Source organism: Macaca fascicularis, chromosome 8 (assembly GCF_037993035.2).
Source record: "Macaca fascicularis isolate 582-1 chromosome 8, T2T-MFA8v1.1".
Classification (NCBI taxonomy): Eukaryota; Metazoa; Chordata; class Mammalia; order Primates; family Cercopithecidae; genus Macaca; species Macaca fascicularis.
The window spans coordinates 104,346,606-104,359,692 of record NC_088382.1 but is presented as its reverse complement, the minus strand read 5'-3'; the positions used below and the strand labels follow the sequence as shown (position 1 = coordinate 104,359,692).

Genomic DNA, 13,087 nt, shown 5'->3' with positions numbered 1-13,087 from the left:
CCTGTCTCTACTAAAAATACAAAAATTAGCCAGATGTGGTGGCATGCACCTGTAATCCCAGCTACTACGGAGGCTGAGGCAGGAGAATCACTTGAACCTGGTAGGCAGAGGGTGTGGTGAGCCAAGATCACGGCACTGTACTACAGCCTGGGCGACAGATGGAGACTCCGTCTCAAAAAAAAAAAATAAAATAAAATAAAATAAAAAAAGAATGACCTCCTTAAGACCTGGCAGTAGTATATAGTGCTGGTTAGTGAAGTAAAAAGAACCCAGAAAGCAGCAGGATTTTGGATGTGGCAAGATAAGTTCCATTTTAAGCATGCTGGGTTTGAAATGCGTGGGACACATCCAAATGGAAATGTCCATTACAGTGCTGGGTAGAGGATCTATAGATCCACAGAAGAGTGTGGAAATAAATGAATGAATTTGCCCAGAGAGAATGAATAGATGAAGATGACTGAGGAGAGAACCATGATTAACACCAATCATGTGGGAAAGAATGAATCACAAAGGAGGCTGAGAACCAGAACAAGTTGAGTATTTGACATTGATCTTTAAAAATGTGTTTGTAGCGTTGACTCTGCTAAGTTTCGAAAGGGTTTCAGTTATAAGACACTAGCTCAAATTCAAGTGTAAAACTAGCAGATTTATTATCCATATATTAGCATTCACTTTTAGAATGGCAACAATAACAATATAATGGCAAATTAATGGCAAATTAATGGCAAGCTGGATATAAAGTAAAAAGGCAGACCAAAGGAGCACTAGAAGCCCTATTCTGTGATGCTGTAAACAAATGAGCTGCATTTATGCAATGTTAGGTAAAGAGCTGGAGTAGATGAAGGAGCAACTAGGAGAGTATTAACTACATGGACCAGTCTTCAAGTCTTACCTTCTCTTCCAGATCCCCTCTTTCATGTTTTTTTGTTTTTTTTTTTTTTTTTGAGATGGAGTCTCGCTCTGTCGCCCAGGCTGGAGTGCAGTGGCGTGATCTCGGCTCAGTCACTGCAACCTCCACCTCCTGGGTTCAAACGATTCTCCTGCCTCAGCCTCCTGAGTAGCTGGGACTACAGGGGCACGCCGCCACACCTGGCTAATTTTTATATTTTTAGTAGAGACGGGGTTTCACCTTGTTGGTCAGGCTGGTCTTGAACTCCTGACCTCAGGTGATCCACCTGCCTCAGCCCCCCAAAGTGTCGGGATTACAGGCGTGAGCCACCGCACCTGGCCTGTGTGGATGTTTGTCCCTTCCAGATGTCACGTTGAAATGTGATTCCCAATGTTGGAGGTAGGGCCTGGTGGGAGGTGATTGGATCATGGGAGCAGATGCCTCCTGAATGACTTAGCACCATCCCCTTGGTACTAAGTGAGTTCTCAGTTCATTTGAGATCTGGTTAAGAGTCTGGGGCTGGGCAAGGTGGCTCATGTCTGTAATCTCAGCCCTTTGGGAGGCTGAAGTGAGAAGATCGCTGGAACTCAGAAGTTCAAGACCAGCCTGGGAAACACAGCAAAACCCGATGTCTTAAAAAAAATAAATAAATACAAAAATTAGCTGGGAAGTTGGCACGTGCCTGTAGTCTCCCAGTTACTTGGGATGCTGAGGTGGGAGAATCATCTGAGCCTGGGAAATTGAGGCTACAGTGAACCACTATTGTGCCACTGCACTTTAGCCTGGGCAACAGAGCAACCCTTTCCAAACCAACCAACCAAACAAAAAAGGAATGCCACACAAAAGCTACCATGGCAAAACTGGATGAGTCTGTAATGTTACCCAACATCCTGTTGGCATTGTTGTAAACAAGGATAAGATTCTTGCCAATAGAATCAATGTGTGTTTTGAGCATATTAACCACTCTAAGAGCTGAGATAGCCTCCCGAAATGCGTGAAGGAAAATGATCAGAAAAGGAAGGAAGCCAAAGAGAAAGGTCCGTGGGTTCAACTGAAGCACCAACCCACTCCACCCAGAGCAGCACACTGTGTGAGAACCAATGGAAAAAAGCCTGGGCTCCTGGAACCTATGAATTCATGGCATAATAGTAATAGATGTAAAAAGGTGGGACCTTGGACGGGCGTGGTGGCTCACACCTGTAATCCTAGCATTTTGAGAGGCTGAGGCGGGTGGATCACAAGGTCAGGAGATAGAGACCATCCTGGCTAATACGGCGAAACCCCATTTCTACTAAAAATACAAAAAATTAGCCGGGTGTGGTGGCGGGCGCCTGTACTCCCAGCTACTCCGAGGCTGAGGCAGGAGAATGGCGACAACCTGGGAGGCGGAGCTTGCAGTGAGCCAAGACCACACCACTGCACTCCAGCCAGTGGACAGGCGAGTGACAGGGCGAGACTCTGTCTCAAAAAAAAAAAAAAAGTGGGACCTCTGGATTGCTTAAAAAAAAAAAATACATGGATGTTCATTCTGTCTACTTTTGTTAAGCTTTTGTTTTCCCCGAGAGCTGGAGAATGCAGGGAGAAGACTATACACATAAGAGGTGGAACTTTAAGGTTCTTCCACATATCCCAGTCCTCTTTTCCCTCATTCTCCCTTTCTTTCCCATCACCCTTACTCCACTTCCTTCTGCCAATTTTTTTTTTCTGCATGAAGAGAGCAGCTGTACCAGGTGCTGTACCAAGATGAGTAACACTAGCTTTGCCCAGGCAACTCTGATTCTACTGAAGGTAGGTAACAGCCTGAACATTAAATGCCTACCAGAGATATTACAGCAAGGAAAACTTGGGGAATAAAGTTCTCCAGCTTGTCTAGAGAACTTTACCATACATGATGGCAAACACCAAAAGTATTAATAAAAAATGGCTTCATTCTTGTAAGGTGATGTTGGCAAGGACTAGGGCTGAAAAACTGTCCTGGGTTAACTAAGCTACACTCAATGAATGCTTATGAAGAACATACTGGGTGAACAGAAATATAGACATTTGATGTAAATGTTACGAAGTAAAAAAAAGTGCTAGACATTGAGGGAAATGTAGGTACAACATAATCCCTGCCCTTGGGGGTTATAATCTAATTTCAGAACTGAAACACATTAACAACAGAGTTTGCATGACAAGTGATACTGATAATATATCTTGCTATAAAATGTTAGAAGTCGGCCGGGCGCGGTGGCTCAAGCCTGTAATCCCAGCACTTTGGGAGGCCGAGACGGGCGGATCACGAGGTCAGGAGATCGAGACCATCCTGGCTAACACGGTGAAACCCCGTCTCTACTACAAAATACAAAAAAACTAGCCGGGCGAGGTGGCGGGCGCCTGTAGTCCCAGCTACTCGGGAGGCTGAGGCAGGAGAATGGCATAAACCTGGGAGACAGAGCTTGCAGTGAGCTGAGATCTGGCCACTGTACTCCAGCCTGGGTGACAGAGCGAGACTCCGTCTCAAAAAAAAAAAAAAAAAAAAAAAAAAAGTTAGAAGTCAGGCTAGACTTAGCCTTTTTTTTTTTTTTTTTTTTTTTTTTTTGAGATGGAGTCTCGCTCTATCACCCAGGATAGAGTGCGGTGTCATGATCTCGGCTCATTGAAACCTCCGCCTCCCGGGTTCAAGCGATTCTCCTGCCTCAGCCTCCCAAGTAGCTGGGACTACAGGCGCCTACCATCGCACCCGGCTAATTTTTGTAGTTTTAGTAGAGACGGGGTTTCACCATCTTTGGCCAGGCTTGTCTCAAACTCCTGACCTCGTGATCCACCCACCTTGCCTCCCAAAGTGCTGGGATTACAGGCCTGAGCCACCATGCCAGGCCATCTTGAGTACTTTTATCACTGATAGCTTTTATACATAAGTTTAGAGAAAAACCCTATCACCACCTTAGGAAGAGATGGCTTATCTATGTACTTCCATCAGTACCATAATTCTTCTAATAACAAAACAAAATAAAATAATAGCAAACATTGAGATTAAACAGGCAAGTTTTATTATCAAATGTTAACTCTACAAAAACTCAGTAGTACTGTAGTAAGCATTACTGCCTATCTTAAAGTCTTTCAGAGCTTTGGGCAGACAGCATCTTAAGGCATCAAGTATACAGAAATTTCTTTTCGATCTTAAGTGCCAGTTATCACCAATTTTCACAAAAACCTTTTTGTTTTTTCTTCCTATTGCAGTTAAAGGGCCATTTCCGGTCAGCTGAAGAAGAAAATGTTTGCTTCTCCCTTTAAGGTGTTAAAGTAATGCACAGAAAATAAAAATAGCAGCCATATAAATCTGCACGGCATTGCATTCAAGCAAAGGACAATATGAGTAACTTAAAGAAATATCCACATTCAATGCACTTAATGAAATCCTGTTTTCTTTGGAGTTACATGAGGCAGCAGTACTAGCTAGTGTCCAATATTGCACTTTTATAGCATAAACACAGCTAAACATAGTGTTAAACACTGACAGCATCAATACCTGTTCTAACTGCATCAGTGTTTACCTCTCAGTCTAGCATGCTGACTATAGTCCTATGCTTTAAAAGGTTATAATTATTTGACAGTTAAGGCATTAGAGAAAAAGGTTTAAGGCTATCATAATATATACAAGCATTCACTTCTGTTCAGTTAGTATATTGTTTTCTAGAATACACTGTTCAAATTGTCTCACTTCTGGGATATTAAAAACTATGGAATTTCTCTTATTAAAGTCCAAACCATCAATAATGAAAAAAGTACAATATAAAATAATACATATGAAGCCACAATATTCAATTACAGTTCAAACTAGAAATTACTAACTACAGGTAGCTGCTTCATTTTTGGTTTTGCATTTTGGCCCCTAGTTCATTATTTACAACTGATACCTGCTGAGAAAAAGATCCAAACTTTTAAACTTTGTATGTTTTGTGGAGGGTGCACAATTTCTTCTAATTTATCTTCAGGAGTTTAAAAATTTATTTTAATTTGTTTTTAATTATTAGATATCATCATGGCCAAGAGACTGGGAAAATAATTTTATTCATTCTCCTAAGATTGTGATTTTATTATTCTAAGACCTTACGCTTGAATTACTTAGCAAGAAGGCATGATTATGCAGAAGACAGGAAAATGAAGAGAAAAGAGCAGGAATATACAAAAATGAAACTTCCTTAGCAGAGTTCATGGTGGAGATGGTAGACACTGGTGGAGTTTTTATCCAAGACTTAAAACTTAGGAAACACCTATGATGCCACTTTAACTGGAAGTAATGGAGACATCTGATTCCAAATTCACATTTTAAATGCCTATTTGCAATCAGCAAAGGGCCAGGTGTGCTGCATGCTGCTTGCTATAAGGATTTGGCTTCACTGGCTCAAATGTTTTCACTCCACCAAAAGACAAGGCACAGGCCCATTTGTCCAATCAAGTTTGCTGAAAATACTGCAGCCTGAGTGTAGACAAACTTCCCCTGAATTTGCTAGAAGTTTTCTTGTGTCTGGTGGTTTCAAGATCACCATACATCTTTCAAACACTGGAAAAAAAAAAGTGATAAAAGGAAATGTTATAGTCTCTAAATGTCATTCTCAGCAGCCACCAAAATGATTTCAAATTCCACAAGGACAAAAAAGCTTTAAGACGGTCCAAGTTATTATTTCACACAGACATAGTTGGCATTTACATGGCAAGGGCTTTGGGAGTAGAGCACTAGTCAAGGAAGTTTCCATGGTTTACACAGTAGTTGGCATTCTGAACCACTCCTACCCTTTGTAGTATCATGTGTTTAGTTTAACATGTATGGTTGCCAACTCCCTGCTCAGCTCAGCTCCTTTCTGGAGAGACTATTTCATTCATTCCTTAGAGGTTCAATATCATTACAAAAATAAAACCATTTAGACAAAATTTTAAAGTTAAATTCTAGTATAAGAAATTCCAAATAATTTCTAAGACACTTAATAAGAAGCAGTAAGGGGCCAGGTGTGGTGGCTCATGCCTGTAATCCCAGCACTTTGGGAGGTCGAGGCAGGCAGATCACCTGAAGTCAGGAGTCTGAGACCAGCCTGGCCAACATGGTGAAACCCCATCTCTACTAAAAATACAAAAATTAGCTGGGGGTGGTGGTGCATGCCTGTATTCCCAGCTACTTGGGAGGCTGAAGCAGGAGAATTGCTTGAACCCAGGAGGTGGAGGTTGCAGTGAGCCAAGGTCATGCCACTGCACTCCAGCCTAGGCAACAGAGCAAGACTCCATCTCAAAAAAAAAAAAAAAAAAAAGCAATAAGGCATGACATATATGCTCTATGTGCCCGTGACTAGTTGATAATTAGCACCTTTATATGGATCATGGATAAATTTATTTCATCCCCATATACAACCTAGATTACCATGTTATCCCCATTTTAGAGAAGGAAAAACTGAAGCAAAGAATGATTAAGTTAGTAATGGGCAGATGCAGGATTTAAACTAATACAGATTTACTTATATACCATACAACCTTAAAATAAGAATAAAATAAGAACTTTTGGTAGGCATTATATACTTTTTTGAAACAGGGTCTAGCTCCGTCACCCAGGATAGAGTATGGAGCGATATGGTCCAATCATAGCTCACTGCAGAATTTTTTTTCCCCCCCAAAAAGAGATGAGGCCTCGCTTTGTCACCCAGGCTGGAGTACAGTGGTGCGATCAGAGCTCGTTGCTGCCTCAAATTCCTGGGCTCAAGGTATCCTCCACCTCAACCTCCTGAACAGCTGGGACCACAAGCACACCACTATATCCAGCTAATTTTCAAATTGTTTATAAAGAGAGATTCTCACCATCCTAACCAGTCTGGTCTCAAATTCTAGGCCTCGAGCGATCCTCCTGCCTTGACCTCTCAAAGTGCTGCGATTACAGGTGTGAACCACAGCACCTGGTCCTAGACTAAATCAAAAAAAAAAAAAAAAAAAAAAAAAAAAAATATATATATATATATATATATATATATATACACATATTAGAGATGGGGTCTCCCTATGTTGTCCAGGCTAGTCTCAAACTCAGCCTCAAGTGTTCTTCTTGCCTGGCATAATAAAGTGCTGAGATTACATGTGTGAACCACCACACACGGCCATTATGCATACTTTGACATGTAAATGAAAAACAGGAATGTTTTAGACTGCAGTCTTATTTCATATGGCCAGTATGAAATATCTAATGGAGTTTTATTGCTTAACAATGAAACTGAAGACTCCTAACTGCTAGCAAAAGAAAAAAAAAATCAGTCTCAGAAGGACATGAAGATTAATTTATTTCAAGATTAAATTTGCTTTAATAACACAGATTCTACAAATGGTACAAATGTAAAATCGGGTATTTAAAAAACACAAAAATACTGGTTAGGATGCATCTTTTAAATGTGGTTTCCAAAGTGACCACAATTTGGCACTCAGTTTAAAATACCACACGCTGAAAGGCTTCTCCTTTGATACTAAACTCAGATAAGAAAATCAATGACCCAACACTATTGATCAATATCTATTTTACCCCTCTTTTGGCAGTAGCACCTGAATTTAAAACTGCCCCATCACCTAATCTCAAGCCCCTAAGAGGCAGTTTTACCACTGAGCCAAACAAGTGGCCCAGGCATGGCCAGTTAAGAGCCCTGCATATCCCAGGTCGTTGTGGTTTCAGGGATGGATGTAAGCCAGGCCAGTGAAGGCCAAGTGTTCTAGGAGTATCTCAGAGTGAGCTTGGAGGAGCAAACCCTTGGATCCAGCTGTATCAGTCAACCCTGGGACTCTCAGTTATTAGAGTCAATGAGTACCACCTTCTTCATTCCTAGCTCTAAGAAATAGCATCTTTGTAGATGCTGCAAATTAAGCCTTCATATTCTGATAAAATGTGGAAATGCCAGGAAAAGTTAAACATTTAGCCTTCTCAAAATGCTTTTTAATCCCAGTGGTATCCAGTGGAGTTTGATTGTGTAACAGTGAAACTGAGGCTGGGCACAGTGGTTTACACCTGTAATCCCAGCACTTTGGGAGGATGAGGCAGGCAGATTATGAGGTTGAGATGGAGATCATCCTGGCCAACATGGCGAAACCCTGTCTCTACTAAAAACATAAAAATCAGCTGGGAGTGGTGGTGTGCACCTGTAGTTCCAGCTACTCAGGAGGCTGAGGCAGGAGAATCGCTTGAACCCGGGAGGTGGAAGTTGCAGTGAGCCGAGATCGCGCCACTGTACTCCAGCCTGGGCAACAGAGCAAGACTCCATCTCAAAACAACAGCAACAAGAAACTGCAGACTCCTAACTGCTAGCAAAAAAAAAAAAAAAAAAAAAAAAAAAAAAATTGATCTCAGAAGGGGATAGAGAAAATGTTTCCTCTTCCCCTTTAGCTATAGCAAACACTTAAAGATAGTTGAGAATTACAACTGCAGACATTTACAAATCTGATTTCCCTTTCAAATAAGATCTGTGTTAAAACATGTTTTTATTTTGTAATACACTGTCATTAAAGTATTACATACAAAGAAGTCTTTAAAGATATCTTGATTTCACCACTGGTGCTATATGCTACAGAATGAACCTTTAATCCCTTAAAAACCCTGCAATTCTGCAGCCAAACATGGTGGAGAACACCTGTAATCTCAGCTACCAGGGAGGTTGAAGTGAAAGGCTCACTTGAAGGCTGGGTGCAGTGGCTCATGCCTGTAATCCCAGCACTTTGGGAGGCTGAGGCGGGCAGATCACGAGGTCAGGAGATCGAGACCATCCTGGCTAACATGGTGAAACCCCATCTCTACTAAAAATATAAAAAATTAGCCAGGCGTGGTGGTGGGCGCCTATAGTCCCAGCTACTCGGGAAACTATAAGTACTTCCTATGTGTTTTTACTGTTATTCTGGACTCAGATTATCTAAATGGAAAAACTAAGATCTCATAAAAAGTTTGTTCTTTTTAATCATCTTACACAATAACTTGCAACATAAAGTTACAAAATGATCAAATACACAGTTTTTATATTTTCATGTAATTAACTGATAACCCTCCAGACAGAGGTAAATACAGTGTTATTTTTGCATAAAATTTATCAGTAGGAATTTCTCTTGTTATTTAGAAAGTTTATGTAATCTGACCTCTTTAGAACAGATCCTACGGAAGGCATAGAAAACACACTCATCAAAACAGCAAAGCCCTGTTGCTTAAGGCTGACAGTCCAATAACAAAAAGGGGAAAGATAACACTGATCAAAGTACTGCACTCCAGCCTGGGCGACAGTGAGATTCCATCTCAAAAAAAAAAAAAAAAACTCAAAAATAAACCCTATGTCCCTATGATTATTGTAATCACAACAGCAGAAGTTATGTATTAATATGAAACTTTAGTTTGTAAAACTTGTTTTCATTCATTAACTCTCGCTCTGTCGTCCAGGCTGGAGTGAAGTGGCACGATGACAACTCACCACAGCCTCGACCACCTGGGCTCAAGCCATCCTCCCACCTCAGCCTCCCGAGTAACTTGGACTATAGATGTGCATGACAACACCTATCTTTTAATTTTTTGTAGAAACGAGGTCTCACCACATTGCCCAGGCTACTCTTGAACCTCTAGGCTCAAGCAATCCTCCATGCACAGGTATGAGCTACCATGTACTAGCCAAAATATCATTAATAGATTTAAATCTGGGGGCCGACATTGCCTTTGAGACCTAACAAATACAAACCTTGGAACTTGGCCAGGCACAGTGGCTCATGCCTGTATCCAGCACTTTGAGAGGCTGAGGCAGGCAGATCACTTGAACCCAGAAGTTCAAGACCAGACTGGAGCAACATAGTGAGACCTTGTCTCTACAGGGACCAAAAAAAAAAAAAAAGCCAGGCATGGCAGCCTACACCTGTAGACCCAGGTCCTCAGGGGCTGTGGTAGGAAGATTACTTGAGCTCAGTAGGTTGAGGCTGCAGTGATCCATGATCCTGCCCCTGCACTCCAGCCTAGATAACAGAGCAAGACCCTGTCTCAAAAATACCCACAAAAAACAAAAAACAAAAAACCTTGGAATGTAACAGTAAGTGGAGAAAAACACCCTTTCTGGCCATCTGAGGAAGCATTTCTTCCAGCCAGATGCCCAGTCTCTTTCCAGAAAGGTTTGTGGGCATCTTGAATGGCTAAATGAGGCATATCTCCAACATCTCCAGTGATTCAAGGGGATAGTCAACACGTGTTGGCTGGGTGGATGGGACAAGGCAAGAGAAGACAGAATAGTGTGACTTCTTTACCAGACCTCGTTGTGGGTGTTAGCTATGTTTACCTGATCCTATAGACAGCCATGAGATCGTTCTCTCAAATTTTTTATTTTATTTTATTTTTTTGAGACAGAGTCTCACTCTGTCACCCAGGCTGGAGTACAGTGGCATGATCTCGGCTCACTGCAACCTCCACCTCCCTGGTTCAAGCAATTCCCCTGCCTCAGCCTCCCAAGTAGCTGGGCTTACAGGCACATGCCACCACACCCAGCTAATTTTTTTCTACTTTTAGTAGAGATAGGGTTTCACTATGTTGGCCAAACTGGTCTCGAACTCCTGACCTCAGATGGTCTGCCTGCTTCAGCCTACCAAAGTGCTAGGATTACAGACATGAGCAACTGCACCTGGCCCTCTTAACATATATTTTTTTGAGTCGGAGTCTTGCTCTGTCACCCAGACTGGAGAGCAGTGGCGCAATCTCAGCTCACTGCAAGCTCTGCCTCCCAGGTTCATGCCATTCTCCTGCCTCAGCCTCCCAAGTAGCTGGGACTACAGGCGCCCACCACCACACCTGGCTAATTTTTTGTATTTTTAGTAGAGATGGGTTTCACCGTGTTACCCAGGATGGTCTCGATCTCCTGACCTCGTGGTCCACCCACCTTGGCCTCCCAAAGAGCTGGGATTACAGGCATGAGTTACTGCGCCCGGCCCTTTTAATATATTTTTAAAAATATTGTTAGTTTCCTGTCACTGCTGTTACCATAAATTGGGTGGCATAAAATAAGAGGTATTCATTCTCTAACAATTCTGGAGGCCAGGAGTGAGAAATTTTGTCAGTGGGGCTGCGCATCCTCTGGAGGCTCCAGGGAGCAGTCAGGTCCTTGCCTCTTCCAGCTGCTGGTAGCTGGGAACACTCCTGAGCTGTGTCAACGGCTCTCTCATCTCTGCCTCCCTGGTCACACCGCTGCCTCCTCTTCTGTATGTGTCTCTGTCTGATTTCCCTCTGCCTCTTTCTTACACAAGTGATTTTATCTAGGGGCCAGCCAGATAATTCATGATCTACTTGTCCTCTCAAGAACCTCATTACAGCTTTTTCCATAGAAGGTAATAGTCACAGGTTCCAGGGATCAGGACGTGGATATATCTCGGGGTCCACCATGCAGTCCACTGGAAGCACTTTGCCATGCTACTGTTTGGTTAACAGAAAAGAGTCCTCAGAGTGAAGCCAGAAGGCGTGGATCTTTTTGTCAGCTTCATCATTAGCTGTATGACTTGTGGAAGTTGCCTAACCTCTCTGGGTTTCATTTCTTCATCTGTCAAATGGGCCCATGATGCCTCCTTGCAAGGTTATGCTGTGTCTCAAATGAAACTGTGGATGTAAGTACTTACAAAAGCATGAGCCACTTGGTTATGATGATGAATTTGATACTGATAAGGAGGTGGTAAATATATATATATATATATATATATATATATATATATATATATATAAAACAATACAAGGTTAAGGGGAAAGAAACAAGGTCCAAAATTGCATGAGGGTATGAGAGGATGAAAGGAAGTATTTATTATGCTTGTTTCTGGGTGGTGGGATTATTAGTGACTTCTTTATACCTGTCTCTCTGTTCCAAATTCTTTGCAATGAGCACCCAATACTTTTATAATCCTATCTCCTAGAGTTGGTAAGATAATTAAATGAGATAAATTATGCCAAGTATTTCACACAGTGATCTATCCTTTTTCTTTTGTTTTGAGACAGGGTCTTGCTCTTTGTCACCCAGGCTGGAGTGCAGTGGTGCAATCATGGCTCACTGCAGCCTTGACCTCCTGGGCTCAATTGACACTCCTACCTCAGCCTCCAGAGTAGCTGGGATTACAGGTAAATGTCACCACACCTAGGTAATTTTTTGTATTTTTTTGTAGTGACAGGGTTTCGCCATGTTGCACAGGCTGGTCTCAAATTCCTAGAGCTTAAGTGATCTGCCCACCTTGTTCTCCCAAGGTGCTGTGATTACAGGCATGAGCCACTGCTCTTAGCCTGATCTGTATTTTTAAAAATTTGTAATATAAAGGCACCTGACTTTATTATGATGAAAAGATACAGACATCTAGATTAGAACACAGCACCCAATCTGTTATTCTGTCATGACTCCAAATATATAAATATAGGGTAAAAAACTAGAGGTGGTGAGTAATGGTTCATAGTCAGTTTAGGACATTTCTGGTATAATGTCAAAAGCTTCCATTTCTAGTCATTTCTTATCCAGTATACTCATTTAAAAATATAGACTGTGTGTTAATCAAATTCATAGACAACATTGTGTTCAACAATGAACACATGAAAAGAAAATACGGACCAAAATGGATATCAACAGGCTAGAACAATGTATTCTCACCACTGAGACAAAGATTAGAGAACACCCATTACCACTGCAAAGCATTCGTACGTGACACTCGTTAGTAGGACCAAGTATCCTGAAACCTCACCGAAAATGACAGATCTGAAAAAAATCTTCACTTCTAACTTAGAACTGGGGTTTCCACACTTCAGAGCAAAGGGCTAAGATGCAAATTCTTATTTCTCAATGATGACAAAGTATTGGCAACCTCATTTCCAGTTTAGAAACCACATGGTTAAAGCCCACAGGGTCCACAGCCATGAAAATGTTAACAGAATTGGGCATGCCAGCATGCCAACTTCAAAAAACTCAACAATCAAAAATGAATAAAAACCAGTATCAAAATTCCTGAACACAGCCCTACAACTACATCTCCCAAGAAGCCTCAAAGAATGCCAGTATCCTTTAAGAAAAGATTGTGGATTAATGGGGATTGAGGAGAAACTGGACTCAAAACATTAATCTAGAAGACTATTTTCAAAGAAACTTATCAGGGTTCCTGTTGTCTACATTTAGTTCTAGAAAAGGAAAAAGACATGCAACAAAAAACCTTCCAATCATCTTG

The 13,087-nt window shown here is 41.6% G+C and overlaps 1 protein-coding gene across 10 annotated transcripts in view; it reads right to left on the bottom strand.

Annotated features, from left to right (window-relative positions):
* Positions 1 to 3,898: 3,898 nt before the first annotated feature.
* The window catches only part of ESRP1 (epithelial splicing regulatory protein 1), a 71,886-nt gene continuing 62,697 nt past the window's right edge, over positions 3,899 to 13,087 (bottom strand). For all 10 annotated transcript variants that reach the window (XM_073999097.1, XM_073999098.1, XM_005563716.4 and 7 more), the window contains one exon: positions 3,899 to 5,435. Coding sequence is in view for 5 of the 10 variants with exons in the window: in XM_073999098.1 (XP_073855199.1) it covers positions 5,415 to 5,435 (21 nt within the window). In the remaining 5 variants the exon portion in view is untranslated. The remainder of the gene's footprint in view (positions 5,436 to 13,087) is intronic.